The sequence below is a fragment of the Podarcis erhardii genome, assembly GCF_964252035.2.
Source record: "Podarcis erhardii genome assembly, chromosome: Z".
Taxonomy (NCBI): Eukaryota; Metazoa; Chordata; class Lepidosauria; order Squamata; family Lacertidae; genus Podarcis; species Podarcis erhardii.
The window spans coordinates 3205982-3222129 of NC_138504.1; the positions used below are offsets into that span (position 1 = coordinate 3205982).

At 41.3% G+C, this 16148-nt stretch overlaps 1 protein-coding gene across 4 annotated transcripts in view; it reads left to right on the plus strand.

The window, feature by feature from the left end:
• The window catches only part of LRCH2 (leucine rich repeats and calponin homology domain containing 2), a 56063-nt gene that overhangs the window by 33592 nt on the left and 6323 nt on the right, over window positions 1–16148 (plus strand). The window contains exons 7-17 of one of the 4 annotated variants that reach the window (XM_081846745.1): window positions 1415–1502; window positions 2313–2424; window positions 4937–5034; window positions 5157–5224; window positions 5536–5640; window positions 6257–6334; window positions 7461–7529; window positions 8463–8511; window positions 11588–11704; window positions 14468–14512; window positions 15961–16011. In XM_081846745.1, coding sequence (XP_081702871.1) covers window positions 1415–1502; window positions 2313–2424; window positions 4937–5034; window positions 5157–5224; window positions 5536–5640; window positions 6257–6334; window positions 7461–7529; window positions 8463–8511; window positions 11588–11704; window positions 14468–14512; window positions 15961–16011 — 880 coding nt within the window. The remainder of the gene's footprint in view (window positions 1–1414; window positions 1503–2312; window positions 2425–4936; window positions 5035–5156; window positions 5225–5535; window positions 5641–6256; window positions 6335–7460; window positions 7530–8462; window positions 8512–11587; window positions 11705–14467; window positions 14513–15960; window positions 16012–16148) is intronic. The other 3 variants (XM_081846746.1, XM_081846747.1, XM_081846748.1) reach the window with 3 other exon arrangements.

A 16148-nucleotide genomic window follows, 5' to 3' on the forward strand; every position in this document is an offset into this window, starting at 1 on the left:
GGCAGCTTTGCCGTGCAGCTTCCTCCCAGCGCGGAGCCCACTGCTGCTGCCCAGTGAACCCATACCCGGCGTATAAGATGACCCCTGACTTTTTAGAGGTTAAAAAGTTGTACGCTGGAATCTATGGTAATAAGCACATTTGCATAATTACCATTGGCACCTAAAATTGCCTCTAGACAACTAGAACTTTCTCCAGACTTGCATCTGGTTTATTGGGGCAGCATTGGCATTATTAAATAGAGGTCCTAGTGAGCATTGCATGTGTTAGCCCAGCCTTTCCTAACCTGATGCCCTCCAGATATTTTGGACGACAACTCCCATCAGGCCGAGTCAGCATGGGAGTATCAAAACATCGGGGACACACTGAGTTGGCAGAAGCAGTTCTTGCCAGCAGGGAAAAAGCCTGTAGGCCTGTCTTTCAGAGGCAGTTCACACATCACAAGCAGAGACCTGATCCTTTCTTGCCAGTTGTGAATGTTCTGAAAATATTCAATAACTAACAAATGTATACATAACCATTCTCCATAGACAGGATGAGCTGTTAAAGGATGAGCAGTTTTCCTCTGTTGTGTTGCATTCCATTCAACATATATTCTGGTTTCTTTTTCTTTTGTTTTTGTATGTTGACTTTGTAAAATTAAGCTTGGAATTGTTACAGGAGCCGTTTGCCCCAGGTTTTTCCCTAACTGTGCATATGTGTACTAGTTCAGATCGCAGTACAAAAAATAACCTTTATGTGATTGCAGAAACACATTAGGGTACCTTTTCCTGCTAAGCTCAATCCCTTGTCCATCTTTCTATAATACATAAAAATTTCAATAATCCTAGGAAGATGACTTCTGCACATGTTTACTAACCTCTCTTCCTAACATGAACTATTTATATAGTACCGTATATGTATATGGAGGTTTATGAAGAAGAGATATAGACGATTCTTCTTCCAAAGGGATTCTAATATGAAATAAACACAAGGAAACAGCAGAGAAAGGGGTGGGAATGTAGGGAATTAGTGATGCATGTATTTGGTTACAGTAAAATAAGGAGTAGGTGGGGCAATGAGTATTTTCTGGGGTCAGTGTTGTGATTTGGTATGGAAAACTCTGGGATAAAAGCACAGGACTTGTAACCACAAATAACAGGGAGAAGTGGCCATCCACCCTGCCTGACACAGCTCTAGTGTTGACATTTTGCAGGATTATCAGACAATATAGTCAGTTCCTTTTGACTTTTTATGATCTGTGATTGTCCAATTGCATCTCAGTGGGACACACCTTTCTAATACCAAGAACCTCTGTAAATAATCCACCTTCAAAAGAGCATCTTGCTCTACAAGAAGTGGCTGTTCATCATTCAGAGAACCAGAACCTGCGTCTTAGTATTTGTCACAATTAAGGTACTTGTTCTTTTATTACAGTATGGAAGATTTTTATCCAAATAAAAACCACGGCCCAGACTCTGGCATTGGCAGCGATAATGGGGATAAAAGGTTATCCACAACAGAAGTAAGCCTGTCATTTCTAAACTATTCAAAGGAAAGAGGTAGCAGGGGCAGTGGGTTTCTCTAACATCTCTTCTGACTGCTTTCCATTGTCTCAGAATTCTTAGTTTGGCTAAATCTCCATCCATTTGATTTCAATAAACTCCAGTTTAAAAATGACTGTAAAGTACAATAAGATAGCTTGCCTGCTTTGTTATATACTTTATCGTTAACAGCAGTGTTTTGAAGCATTATCCATGCCAGCACTGCACCCCATAGTCACCTTTGACTGGACTTAACCGTCCAGTCGACGTTTATCTTACCATCCAGTAAACAATCCCTCAACATTAAATCCGTATCTTACCAGCTTCATGGTGGTAAAATGAAATAACCCTGAAAGATTCCCCTATTTTATTTTTTATTTTTTTGTCTTGAGCAAACAGAACTTGAACTTGTGTACTTTTGACATTCATTGAGCTGGGATAGCTCTGTTGGTAGAGCACGAGATTCTTAATCTCAGGGTCATGGTCAAAAGATGCTTTGCAGGGGTTTGGACTACATGACCCTCATGGTCCTTTCCAATTCTACAATTTTATGATTCTAGGCCATTTTAAGTAGCTCGTTTAAAACTTGACATCTGTTGGGTACCTCATTAAATGGAAAATATGTCTTCTCCTTTCTCAGTGAGTAGGAAATGCTCTACGTACAGGCCTGCCCTCCAGCAGTGTGCCACAGTGGCCTCTGCTGCTGGTGGTGGGAAGCTGATTTTCTGATGCAAAGTTTATCAGAACAACAAGTGGAATATGCAGGTTATGCTCTTAACTGCTCTTTTCAGCCATCCGATGATGACACAATCAGCCTTCACTCTCAGGTATCGGAATCGACAAGGGAGCAGACACTCAGAAACGACAATCAGTTACTAGGAAATAAACCTGAACTGCATAAAGGTGAGTTCCAATTTCTGGTTCTCAGGAATGTCTTCTTTGCACTCACAGTTCTTCTGCTTTGGTCGTAACACTGCATTACTGATTACAGGCCTCAAAGAACATTGGGCACATGTACTTCCCCTTCTCTTCCTCTACCTCAGCCGTGAGGAGACAATTGATAGCATACCAATTTACACTAACTGGAAAGCCTTGTCAGTTTAAATTATGGTGGTTTGAAAGAAGCCTGGATAATCAGCTATGGTTTAACCCTGGCTTGTTTCAATACAGTGGTGCCCCGCAAGACGAATGCCTCGCAAGACGAAAAACCCGCTAGACGAAAGGGTTTTCCGTTTTTCGATGCGCTTCGCAAGAAGAATTTCCCTATGGGCTTGCTTCGCAAGAAGAAAGCCCATAGGGAAATCTCCGGGGACCTCTTTTAAATGCTGGCGGTGGGGAGCAAAGCCTTTCCCCCCCCCTCCAGCCTTCAGAAGAGGTCCAGGAAGGCCGGCGGGGGCCGAAAGGCTTTGCTCCCCACCGCCAGCATTTTAAAAGCGGTCCGGGATAGCAGGGAAGCGCTTCCCGCTATCCTGGATGGCTTTTGAAGGCAGGCGGGGGGGAGCAAAGACTTTCGCCCCCCGCCGGCCTTCAGAAGAGGTCCTGGACCTCTTCTGAAGGCTGGCGGGGGGCGAAAGTCTTTGCTCCCCCCCGCCTGCCTTCCCGGGGGCTTTAAAATCGCCCCGGGACAGCGGAGAAGTCCGCTGTCCGGGGCGATCTTAAAATGCTGGCGGGCGGCAGCGAAGGCTTCGCTGCCGCCCGCCAGCATTTTAAGATCGCCCCGGACAGCGGAGAAGTCCTCCGCTGTCCCGGGGTTCTTTAAAAAGTCTTTGCTCCCCCCCGCCTGCCTCCAAAAGCCGTCCGGGATAGCGGGAAGCGCTTCCCTGCTATCCCGGACCGCTTTTAAAATGCTGGCGGTGGGGAGCAAAGCCTTTCGGCCCCTGCCGGCCTTCCTGGACCTCTTCTGAAGGGGGTGGGAAGAAAAGCCCTTGCCCCCCCCCCAGCCTTCAGAAGAGGTTGGGGGACAGACTGTCCCCGGACCTGGTCTGAAGGCGGTTCCATAGGAACGCATTGATTGATTTTTAATGCATTCCTATGGGAAACCGTGCTTTGCAAGACGAAAAACTCGCAAGACGAAAACATTTGCGGAACGAATTAATTTCGTCTTGCGAGGCACCACTGTAAATTGTTGTTTAAGCTGAGGGTGGGGAACTTATCCTCCATCTGATAGCCACTTTTCCTTATGAGTAATCTTCAGGTGGCAGTGGTGGCACTTGCCAGTGCTGGGAATGGCCAGAGGCAAAATGGGTCAAGCAATAGATATGCACTGTAGGGTGCTTTCTAGCCACATTTAAAAGCAAGAGGTTTCTGCATGCCTCTATCTTCTATCCAGGCAAGCAAGGGGCATTCTCATAGTTTGAGGACCCATTGAAGCCAGAAAGAAAGCATTTGAGGATGTTGTGGAGCAGTGTTGAAGGCCAGATAAAAAGCCCTGGGAGGGCCACATTTGAACCACCCTCTGGCCTGAAGTTCCCCAACAGTGTTTTACACTAACAGTTTCCCTTGTGAAACTGTTTAAAAATAAGCAAGTGCTTTCAGTCTCCTTGCAGTGGCTCTCTTTGACCTTGCAAGGGTTTGGCCTTGAGGATTAGTCCTTTGTTATGAGAACCACAAGTTTGACAGCCATAGGAGGACACGTGAAAGAATGGAATGTGTCCTTCCTGAAGCCTTATGCATTTTTGATGAAATAAATTAAGATCACCCCACTCCCACAAAAAAGAGAAATAATTCTCACCTATGTTGGTATTGTCTTTTTTTTTTGGAGAGAATAAAAATAGAAAATCAAAACCTTTGTTAAATTGCCTTCTTATTGCTGTACATCTACCAATCGCCCGGAGAGGGAAAACATTGTCTGAAATTAACACCTGATTATGGTGAATTAATATATGGAAAACTGCATTACATGAAAACCGGTATACTCGTTTTTTAAAAAAAGAAAAGATAACCACTTTTGTCTTAGTTTGGTGTGATTTTATTGAATATATAAAAAAAGAAAATTTACATCTCTCTTTTCCACAAGTCCCTCAAGAAATCTGGGATAAGTAACATCTAATTGGTTGACAAATTTCCTTCATGGAATATAGGGCCTTTTATTTTTTGTATTCCTTGTGCCTCTGATGGTTTCAGTTACAGATTTATGTTTCTGTATTTTGTAAGTCATCTGCACCACACTTCCTCTCTTCCTTATAATGGTACTTTCCAATTACTTGTCTCTGTTTTATAATAAATATATAGATAACCACCTTTATCATATTTTCCTGTGAATGTAATATGCCATGCCAGCCTTGGTTTGGTTTGGTTTAGTTTTTATATGTTCGTCTCAGGGAGTTCTGTTTTGTTATTTGAGCTATACATCTATCTGTATAAAATAAATCTCCCTTTCCCTCCCCCTTGCTTTGTCATCATCCCTGATGACCAGACCCAGAAGTGTGTGATTACCTTGACCCCAGCTCAGAGGATGTGGCTTCCTGTGATCAAGGAGATGTGCAAACTGGGCCATCGATCTCGTATATTAAGGTAGCATCTTAAAGAATAACTTGGATATTAGCAACCCGCTTTACATATTGTGAAGTTCAGTAATGTGACCCCTGCACACTTTCTTTTCTCTCCTTTCCCTCCCACCCCTGTGTGCATGTTAGGAACGAGCAAAGCAGACTGAAAAGTCTCAGAAAACAGAAGAAAATGAAAACTGGGGAGATGAGAAGAGGTATTTTCCCTAGCAGTACTAACTGGGCATTCTAACTAGTATTGATGATTATGATGACTTATTGCCTGCCCTTCATCTTAAGGTCCCAGAGCAGATTACAACAATAAAAACCCAACTTCAGTATTAAAACACAATACCACACAATTTTAAAACCAGATTAAAACAACTTAAAATTATACAAATCAGGTGGGTACTAAAAAATATCTAGAATGGGAAATATGAATAGCTGTTGGAGGAGGGAATCTTAGTTTTTTTTCTGTTGTTTCTCTGGCATTCTGATTTAAAACAGAAATGTTTGTGGTGTTTTTTAGGGTTCAGAAGGATCAGGTATTGGCAGAGGAAGATGATGAACTGAAGGAAGTGACTGACCTAAGGAAAATAGCTGCCCAGCTGCTGCAACAAGAACAGAAGAACAGGTATTTAGCCTTTGGATCAGAACAGTAGGTGAACTCTGTATGCAAGTCCCCTGGCTGCATTTTGTGTTAAAGGCTTGTGGAGTTTTAAAATTTGGCAAATGACACAGAAGCTTAACCAAGAAATCAATCAAACTCTGGTCCTGCTTCCTAGACACATCTGGTTGCCCACTGAGAACAGGGTGGACTCAAAAGGCATTTGGCCTAATCCAGCAACCAGACTCTTCTAATATTCAGATATTTGAGATTTAGTGTTGATAAACATGAACAAACTTTATTGCTTCTCTGCAGCTAACATTTGAGTGCAATTTGTCCACTTTAAAACTGGTAAGTGCAAAACTGTGAATGATTGAAATGAACTGAGTTTAGCAATCTGACTGAGTGTAAACTAAGATTACTCAAAATTCTCTGATTCTTACCTTGTCAAAAAGAAAAAAGAAAAAAAAAGAGTAACACAAAGCTCAACCATTAAGCGTTTTGTCTTTTAAACCCTGTTAAAGCTCTACCTCCTTACTACTTTCTGCTCACTATACTAATGACGTCCCTGTCCTCTCCTGTCAACCTTTACTCCTTCCTTCTTCCATCTTTGGGTTTTGATGTACATGAAATACGAATTCAGACGGAGACCATTAAGCTATAGAACTTCATTCAGTGAAAAGCTCTTCCAGAGGACAAGGGTCGCAGGACGCGCATCAAGGTATTTTGTTTTTATGGCACATGAATTTCAGCTGACAACACAAGGGACAAACAGACAATTCCTGCATTGCAGGCGCTTGGACTAGATGACCCCTTGGGTCCCTTCCAATTCTATTATTCTATGAAAACATTTTTTGGTGTGCTGTTAAAGATGCGAAGGCTTAAAGTAGTAAGAATCCTTACCCCAAACTGGGGAGCTATAGCATAGGGCAGGATACAGATCAGAGCTGGAGTGGGCTCTAAAAGTACCAGCTCCATCAATAGAATTGCTTGGTTATCGTTATTTGCTTGTGTGTTTTTTTAAAAAATAATTGTGCTGCCCTTTATCAGAATCAATTTCAGAGCCGTTCGTATGCAACAGTTTAAAAATAGAGGCAAGAATTGCATTATTCCATTATGACTCACATAAAAACAAAATTCAAAACATATTGGAATTTTAATAATACAAATACTTTTTGAGGATGGAAGTGATGAAACTTTACACAGGGGAGCGATTTTTAAAGGTGTTGTTCTTTTCTTCACGGGGCAACTTATATTTTTGGTTATGGGTAGTGTGCCTGCAAGTCTTCCCAATAGTTAGAAGTTTGACTGTGGAAATGCTTCTGCCTGTGTCCAATATTCAGGCATGCTCTGTACATCTGACTCAGAAATAGATGGGGGTGCTCTGGGTCTCATTAGATCAAGAGCGTGGCTATTGTATCTATCTTCAAATAACTTCTTTGTGATGAAATACTACATATCTTTTCTCAGCTTTTTTCTATCATGTTTCCTTTTCTGAATCTTTCTTCCCCATTGTCAGTGTTGCATCTAGTCAAATATTGTCTATTCTGTACTATCTTCCTCACTAAGTCACCAGTCAGACTGAATGTTTCTCAGTGATTCTCATAGTCACCTTCTTTGATCATGTAACCCAAAAACAACAGGCTTCAAATTAGTTAAGAACAATAAAAATGGTGTTAAAGTAACATATTTTTCCTCTGACTATTAGCATGTAGAGATATCTGGACTCTAAACTTTTGCTCAAATTCTCAGAGCTGGACAGTAAATATTCAAATGCATTTTAAACTACACAATTTCAGCATGAATTTTTTGTGGTTTCAAGTGCACATTTGTGTGTTTGATTTTAGACTTCTGAATCACTCCACGTCAGCAAGTACAAGAAACAGACCAAAACAGACCATGGAATCAGAAAAAAGGTATCAATTGTGCTTTTCTTAGTAGTAAAATACTTTGGGTGAACCCTGTGGTGGTGGTGGTGGGGATGGTTGAATAAAGGCTGCTTGAGAAGTGCCTAATTCTTTCTCAAAAGTTCCATATTACCTTCAGATAGCAGAAATTGATTCTAGAATATATCACTGTGCAAGGGTGCTCTTCATAACTGTTGGTTTCGAGGTGTTTCAGAATTAAACAGCCTACAAAGCTTTACATAGATTTCAAGAGTGTTTTAAGGGCAGAGATAAAGGCACAAGTGTGCTTTAAAAAATGGATCTTTGAAATGCACGCAGACAGCTTTCCCTAGATACCATGTTGATTTATTGCACAGCACTGTTTGCTGTAGTCAGCGTTAACAGTTGTAAATTCCTGATCTCTTAATGTATTTAAACAACTGTCCAGAAAGCCTTTTTTTAAACTTCTGAATACTTGAGAAAACAGTTTGTTCTGGTGTCAAGTTTTCAAAGATATGTAGCAGAGCTGATTAATCATTAAAATTAACACTTCAGTATTGTGACAAGAATACACTTCCACAAGATAGATGTCCAAAAGACAAGTCATGATATGAAACAACCCTCTTTAAATTCTTTCTTCCAGAGTATGTTACCTGAATTCCTTAATGGAGACTCTCATTGAGTATAGTTATTATAAGATTTCTCAGCTGTGAACAGTAAGAACATGGTGATTTTGTAGATTGGTTTATTCCTTAGTAAACAAGCTTTCTGAGTGTGATTACCCACATCTACATAGCCCATAAGAATGATTTCCCTCCCTCCCTTTTTTAAAATATATGTCTAGGTCATTTTGATACAAGACTCTTTTTTTGCTGATATGTATATAATTGTAAGTTGCTTGACTTGGCTCAGTGTAAAAGATGAAAAAATCCATTCTAACAAACTATGTGTGTTTTCATCTAGTCTTTCAGCAGATGAAGCAAATTCTCCATCATCCCCATACAGTTGGCAGGTAATGCAGAGATACATAAGCACCCAAAATACTGTCTGCACAGCTGTGATAGTTTTGCTCCTACTTTCTTGACTGGTTTGATTTCATGGCCACGGTCATGTATGGTGGTAAACTAGCCAAATGTACTATACAGACTCTGGAGGGTAGTTGACAGTTCTAGCCATTGGCACAAATGTAACAAAAATAGAATACAAAAAGATTGTTTTCTCCCAGAAGTGCTGATCTTTAAATTATTGCACTTTTAACCTGCTTTTTCCAGGTGCAAACCCTTTGATAAACTGCCTTGACAAATGTATCAGGCCATTTCCCCCATTAATGAAGAACTTTCTCTTTCATGGTGTAGTGAAACAGATGCATGAGGAATTGCTGCTATTATTATTATTACCATCACCATTATCAACCCACACTTTACCTTAAGTTCCCAGGGCAGGAGGTGATAATAATAATAATAATAATAATAATAATAATAATAATAATAATAATAATAATTTATTTGTACCCTGTCCATGTGACTGGGTTGCCCCAGCCACTCTGGGTGTCTTCCAGCATATACACTAGTAGCCAAAATTGTGTCAAAACAAGATGACACCTGATTGGGACTCTAAACACTCCTTTTTCTGGTTACTTGGCTATAAATTTTAATAGAATACAGGGTAAAGAAGTGCGACTTCAGTATTCCTCGGAAACTGTATAATGAATGTGTCAGACACACCTCTGCTGGGAAGGAGCTCTGCAGTTTAGGGGACATCACAGATAATGCCCTTTCCTGGGCCTACCCAAGCCTCTGAGGGCATAGGAACTATCAAGAGGGCCCCTTTTGCTGATCTTGGCACCCAGGAGAGTGTGGGGAAGGAAGCAGTCTTTCAGAGACTTGAGGCATGAGTCATACACATGAATGGCTTGCTTATTCCAGAAACATGGAAGTTCATAACTACATGCAGCAACCTGGTTGGCATTATTTAGCCATGAGGAGATAGAAAGCTTTCACACATGTGTTCAGCTAAACACAATTTAGCATAATCCCCATAGCATAATGTGGTTAATCTTATGACCATTTATCACTTCTCAGCCTTCTGGCTAAGATCAAGTGTAGCGGTTTATTGAAACAAGCCAGCTTCATGAACCAGAATTTGAAACTGGCTTGTTTGAGTATCCCACAGTTTAATCACAGTTTGTCCATATTCAGATATAATGCTAAACTCTGGTTAATTAAAAATGGAAGCAGAATGGCCACATCAAAAGAGTTGATAGGTAATGGAATATGTTAACCTCAGGGTCACTCAGGTTCATTCATGTAATACAAAATTTTAGTATAAAGCATAGTTTAGTGCTGTGCCTGAATGAGGTAGTTGTGTGCATCAGTCTTCGGGTATTTTTCACTACATTCTCTTGTATGTCCTGTACCCAACTGCAAGGCTACTTAAATGGAAACATAGTGACAATAATTTAGACTAAATGGGAAAATTAGTGGCCACTGTAATATTTTAATAGTCATTTTCTTACTCTACCCTTCTACTTTCCTCTCAGTAACTTTTTACACACGGTACTGTTATCTTAAACAAAAAAGTTGGTACCAAATGTAATTCAGTTTTTTGACTGGAAGTAGGAACATCTTCATTGTTCTGATCAGCAAGTTTACAATGCCCTAAGTAAGAAGTAATGAGGAGTGAATCTAGCTGTGCAGCCAGTAAACTCTTCTCTGATTTTCAGAGCTCTTTGTTTAGGACAGGAGTGGGGATCCTCGAGATCAGGGACCATATGTGACCCTCCAAGCCTGTGTAGGAACCTCTGACTTTTGCATGACTGACCTGTAGCCTATTATGCATCTGTTGCCCCAAACCCTACTGGCACTTAGCCACTTGAAGGCGGCCCATGAAAAAATGTGACCTTTGACTGTGAAAAAGGTTCCACATCCCTGGTTTGGGGAGCCCCTATTTATTTTTTCATTGGGGGTGGTTCCAGCAGACTACTCTGAGGACCAGGATATACCGTATTTTTCTCTCTATAACACATTTTTTCTTCTAAAAAGTAAGGGGAAATATCTGTGCATGTTATTGAGCGAATGTGTGGTCCCTAGAGCCAACTGGCCCGAGTACAGGGGCAAAAATCAGATCGCGCGGAGGAGGGAAGGCCAAAGAGAGGAGGTTGCTGCTTTCCTGCATTCTGCCTCAGGGTCTTACTGCCCACCCTCTTCTGTTTTCGGTTGCTGTGTTTGCTCAAACGCAACAAAGAGCAGGGAAATCCCTTCCCTCCTGGCAAGCAGAGGGGAAAGGAAAGGATCGCGTCCTTCCTTCTAATTCCTTCTTAGTCACACTGCACGCAGGCTCCAGCCCACCCAGCTCAGGTTCCGTCGGCTAGGAGCGCAGCCGACAGCCACCACCTCCTCCTCTCCGTGCTCTGGTGCTGCTGCTGCTGCGTCCAGTATTCTAGGGACTCGCAGGCAGCCGGAAAACATGCAGGTGGGAGAGAGAGAGAAAGAGGGTTGGCTTGGGTGGGTGGGGGGGAACTTTTGCCTTCCTTTCCTCCCTCCCGTTAAACCCCTCTCCTGCATTCTTAGCCAGCTGCTTCCCTGCACACCCCTCTCGTGCTCCTTGCCCCTTCTGTGTTTTTCCTTCCCTCCCCACTTAAAACGTGGTTACAAAGCACGGATCCACATGGATCCTCAGGATCTTTGCATTGGGTCACCCCAAATTCACCATCAGATCACATAGCATGTCCATGGCTACAGCCTGCACCAAAAAAATCATGCACCCACTGTTGCCTGGGGCCACAGTGGTGCAAAAACGTGGTTACAAAGCACAGATCCACATGGATTCTCAGGATTTTTGCATTGGGCTACCCCAAACTCACCATCAAATCACATGTCTGTGGCCACAGCATGAAGCACAAAAATTATACACCCACTGTTTCATTCAGATTTTTTTTTTTTCCTCCTCTAAAAACTATGTGCGTGTTATGGTCAGGTGCGTGTTATCGAGCGAAAAATACGGTACAGTACATAATTTAATGTGAACTGCTTGCTGGAAGGTCAGAGTGGAATTTCTTGTCTTACAAAGCTACTTATTTCTCCCATCAGTCACTGGAGGATCGGAAGGACCACCCAGACGAGCAACACTGGCCGGACATGCAGCCAGTTATCTGGCAAAATGAGGAGAGGAGGCGGAGCAAGCAAATCAGAAAAGAATATTTCAAGGTATGTTGTTCCTTTATGGTGGCAAATTTGATGCTTAATCTGATTAGCGGCCTGAGTGTATCTACAAAAATTAAGATTTATTATATAAAAAAAGGAGAGCCTAGGTTAAGGTATCACCCTGGCCATACCTTTTGGCAAGGGACAACTGAAATAGAATTTCCCCCCTCAACAGCATGTTGTTGTTGAATGACAGCTCAAGGTGTCAAATACTAGTTGGTTTTGTGCATTATTTCATGTTGCATGTTTAGCCTGTGAGGGTTGCTTTACCGTGAATTAGTGTTTTCCTAGCTTTTCTGTTTTAAGTCAGTAGGCATTTGGAGGATATACAAGGAAAATATCTGTTGTGTCTAGCTGTGCTTGCAGACTGAGGTCAAAAGCCTAGATCCACTGAGACCCTTGATTTCCTTACTGAATAAAATGAAAATAAAGAGCAATTTTGCATGGTTGTTACAGGAAGTGCTGAAAAGCACTTTATGTAGCTAAGTGCTGTGTGATTGACATTACTTTGTACAAATTGAGTATGCTGGAAGAAAATCCATTCAGTGAACAAAAATTCTTCCCCCAGACTCCATCCTCTCACTTGAAATTTGGTATAATTTAAAGAGATTGCAACTCTTCACACAAAGTGTTCCTAAATAGCCAATTTCTCACATGCACACAATCTAAATACAAAACTACTCCTTTTAAAAGCAGCTGAAGTTCAGTGTTACTTCATTGTCAATTCCATCTTAGTCCACTCAAAGTATATAACAAAAGCCTAATTTGACTTATTTGAACCTCAGACAGTGGTTGATATCAAACTCTCTTTTTTAAAAGTTGATGCAAATTATGGAAGAGAAGAAGAAGAGAAGAGGCTGAAAGCGTGCAAAAAGAGTTTGAGCAGGATTATGCTCTAGGGTCTAGTGATTTCAGTATTACACTGCAAGAAAATGCTCTTGCTACATCGGAAAGGCTATAGCTTTGCCTGCCTCCTCACATCCTTCCTCTCCCAGCAATCTAGTAACTTCTCTGTGCATATTTGCAAGGCTGTTATAATTATCAGCAAATCTTCTCTTATAAATGTGCCTAGTCCTTTTCAGGAAGTATCCAGTATTTGCTGTTTGTACTAACCTGCAACCACATCCATGTCTATGTCTTTAATTATTTCCAATACAAAATGAGGCATAGCAATGACATTAGCTGTTGGAGCAATGCTTTGCCTTTTATACTCGACTAGGTATTTTAGAATGTCTGCTTAACCATACTCTTCAGCTGTATTCCCATATTGGTACGAGACTCCAAGCACCTGTCTTTTTTCCAGGCTATCTAAAATAAATAAAATTTATACTGATGGCAGGATGGGGAAAATTACTTCTGCTGTTAGGATTTCCCAAATCTTTCAACTTGCTGGCATTTCCCTTTGACTTTGTGTTGAACTCTAGAACCAGAAACACAGCTTAAATTTGAAAGTAAGAGTTCACCACCAGAGGGCACTGCCTGCTTTCTGAGGATAGAAGACTTTCCCCTGGAACCCAGTGGGCATAACTGAGGTTTCTGTGCGAAGCTTCAAGTTGGATTGAAATATAAAATGTCTTCCATTATGAAGCTGACTTTGTCAGATGTTTCACTCATGACGCTTTAAAATTCTGGGATGTACAGTAAGACAAGCGCAATACAGTGTCACACTTCAAAGCAAACTATATTTTAAATCGGTATTTGATTGATATTTGCGGTTAAAATGGTCACATAGCTGCTTCAGAATTCTCCCCCTCCCCAATCCATGCAGCTTCGAAGTTAGGTTCTAAAAAGGGGGCTGTGACCACCATGACAAGGCCTTACAGGCCATCACCGCTTTTGCCACTGCTGCAAGGCCTTGCAGGCTGCCACCACTACTGCCATCACCACCACAAGGCCTTGCAGGCTGCCACTGCTTCTGCCCCCCCCCCAAAAAAAAACATTGTTGATTCTGCCATCCTCAGGCTGCTGCTGCTTGTGTCTCCTAGCAGGCCTGCTGGCAGTTTGACAGTCTCAGATTATTTGTATGCACTATGACTCATTGCCATACTTTGGATTGTCCTGAATACCACCATTTGGTAACCAAGCCCAAAACCAAAAGTCCTGTTGGGATGCATTTTGGCTTTCCTGCTGTTGAAAGTCACCATGAGGTGATTGATAATATCATCAGTTATCAGTTTAAGACCTTTAAGTAGTAGCAGTTTCCATTTATATATCATGATGTTGATATATCACAATATTGAAAATATTAGGGATAATGGGAGTTGTAGTCCAGCAACACCTGGAAGACCACAAGTCCCCCACCAAACCCCACCAAACCCCACCAAACAGTTTTGTTCCGGAAATAGTAATTTTACAGAAAGGCAGTTGCTAAACTAGCTTCCTCAAAATCCAGTTTTGAGTACATCGTGGAGAAGAAACACATACCATGCTGTGGCTTTGTAAAAGACATTTGCAATATGGAAGGAAGTAAAATATATGTCCTTCAGTTTCTTTTTGCTTAGAACATGCAATATGTTTTGTTGTACTTGAAGATTTAAGCTGGGGATCATTAACCCGTGGGCAGGATTCAGCCCACTCAAACACAAGAATTGTCAGTTGCCACCCTAAAATGCCCATGAGACTTTTGACATTGTGGACAGCATGAAAAGGCATGAACTGTGGCCACAGGTCCAGAAGGCAGCAGCACAGCTAAGGAGTGGATTCTGGCAACATAACATAAATGATATGCTATAAATAGCTGTTTAAAACAAACTGTTTGCCTTTCAGTACAAGTCTTCCCGGAAGAGTTCAAGTGGCAATGAAAATGATGAGGTGAGTTAGCACTGTGATAAGAAGCCAACTACATAAGGAATTGGAACGTGTGCTGATCCAGTTGGCTGTAACGTTACTTTAGGCTCATGTACAAAACTTCTGAACCTCTGGGAAGCCGATGCTGCTTGTAAAGATGGAATTCACCCTGTCCAGTGTAGGGTACCTTGATGCTTTGTTTCCATGGTGTCTGTCAACATGAGCTTCTAAAGTGTTGAGGCTCAGTTCCTTGAACTTCGCATGGAGTTTAGGGTCTCCCCCACTTTTTTCCCTTATTGCTTCTCTCATTGTCGCCGCCATCTCCACTAAGTGATTAACAGTGGCAGTGCATGCTGGTAATGTTAATTTTTTTAGGTGCTGCTCTGTATTAGGCGGCAAATGGGGTAAGGTGCACACTTTTCATTTCTAGCAGTTTTTATTTGAATCAGCTTTGTTGTTTTGAAAGAGGGGGTATTCTGGAATGGAGGGACCAGTGGGATCTTTGGTTTTCTCAAAGCCTTGATTTAAAAAAAATAAATTCTGTGACAAAGTGGTTTTAAAAGGGGGTAAAAAGGAGAGGAAAGCAAGGCAACCAAACACATGTGCTGCAGGAATTGTTTTGCTTTGGATCTTTGACTGAAATGTTAACTCAAATTGGGCAAAATGTGATGAAATGGGAAAATGTGATGAACCCAGTCATTGCCTGAATGCAGAAGTGTCCAGGTCATAGTTTCTACTTAGAAGTTCACTGGCAGAATTCCTAGTGCAACTGAATCGTGTGTGTGTGTGTGTGTGTGTGTGTGTGTGTGTGTGTTTGTGTGCCAACTCCCCACTCCCCTCTGTCTTTATACTGTTGAAGCTTCCCAAATAACACCTAGTTTTTAATCACTTAAGAAGTTTTTTCACCAGATATGCTGTGTTCTTCAACTTAAGGGGGTTGGTGGATGCCTCAGGGGCAAACTCCAGTGGGAATTTAGAAAGATTAAGAAACCAGATATCATTTTTTTTAAAAAGCTCATACAAAAAAAGCTCATACAGACTTCTATATCTGACCATTTAATGACAGTTAATAGCTTTAATGTAGATGTTGACCACACTCCCCAGTGAATACTAGGGCTTCCCATTGTTAGCTTTGTGCTTAGTTCTTTGCTTTCTCCAGCTGGCCATGACATCCAGTTTGAACTCTCCAGCAGACAGTTTCCTGAGTTCAGCGCCATAAATGCAGTATTAAAAATGGCACACTGTTCCACTTGCAGAAGGACCAAGGTTCAGAAACTTCCCAAATCCTTCATTGTGAAACTGCTGAGCAGCCATGTCTTAGTTGTTGCTGTTATTTTGGTGTGCATACACATGTTTAATCATACATCTATGTGTAAGAATACTTGTATATCATACATGTTCATAATCATGCATTTTTTTATTTAAAAACATATCTTTCATTTTATAATTCCATCTTTTTGGTTTCTTTTTAGCAAGACAGTGATAATACTAATGTGTCCCCACAGTCTCCTGTGTCATCTGAGGTACAAGTCTGTTTGTGTCAGTGTGTTTTTCACTACCTGTTAACACCGCTGCATGGAACTCACATGAAATATGCCGTTCTTTGCTAAATTAGAGAATACTGTACAAAGACAGTTCTTTTGAAGTATATTATACAGTA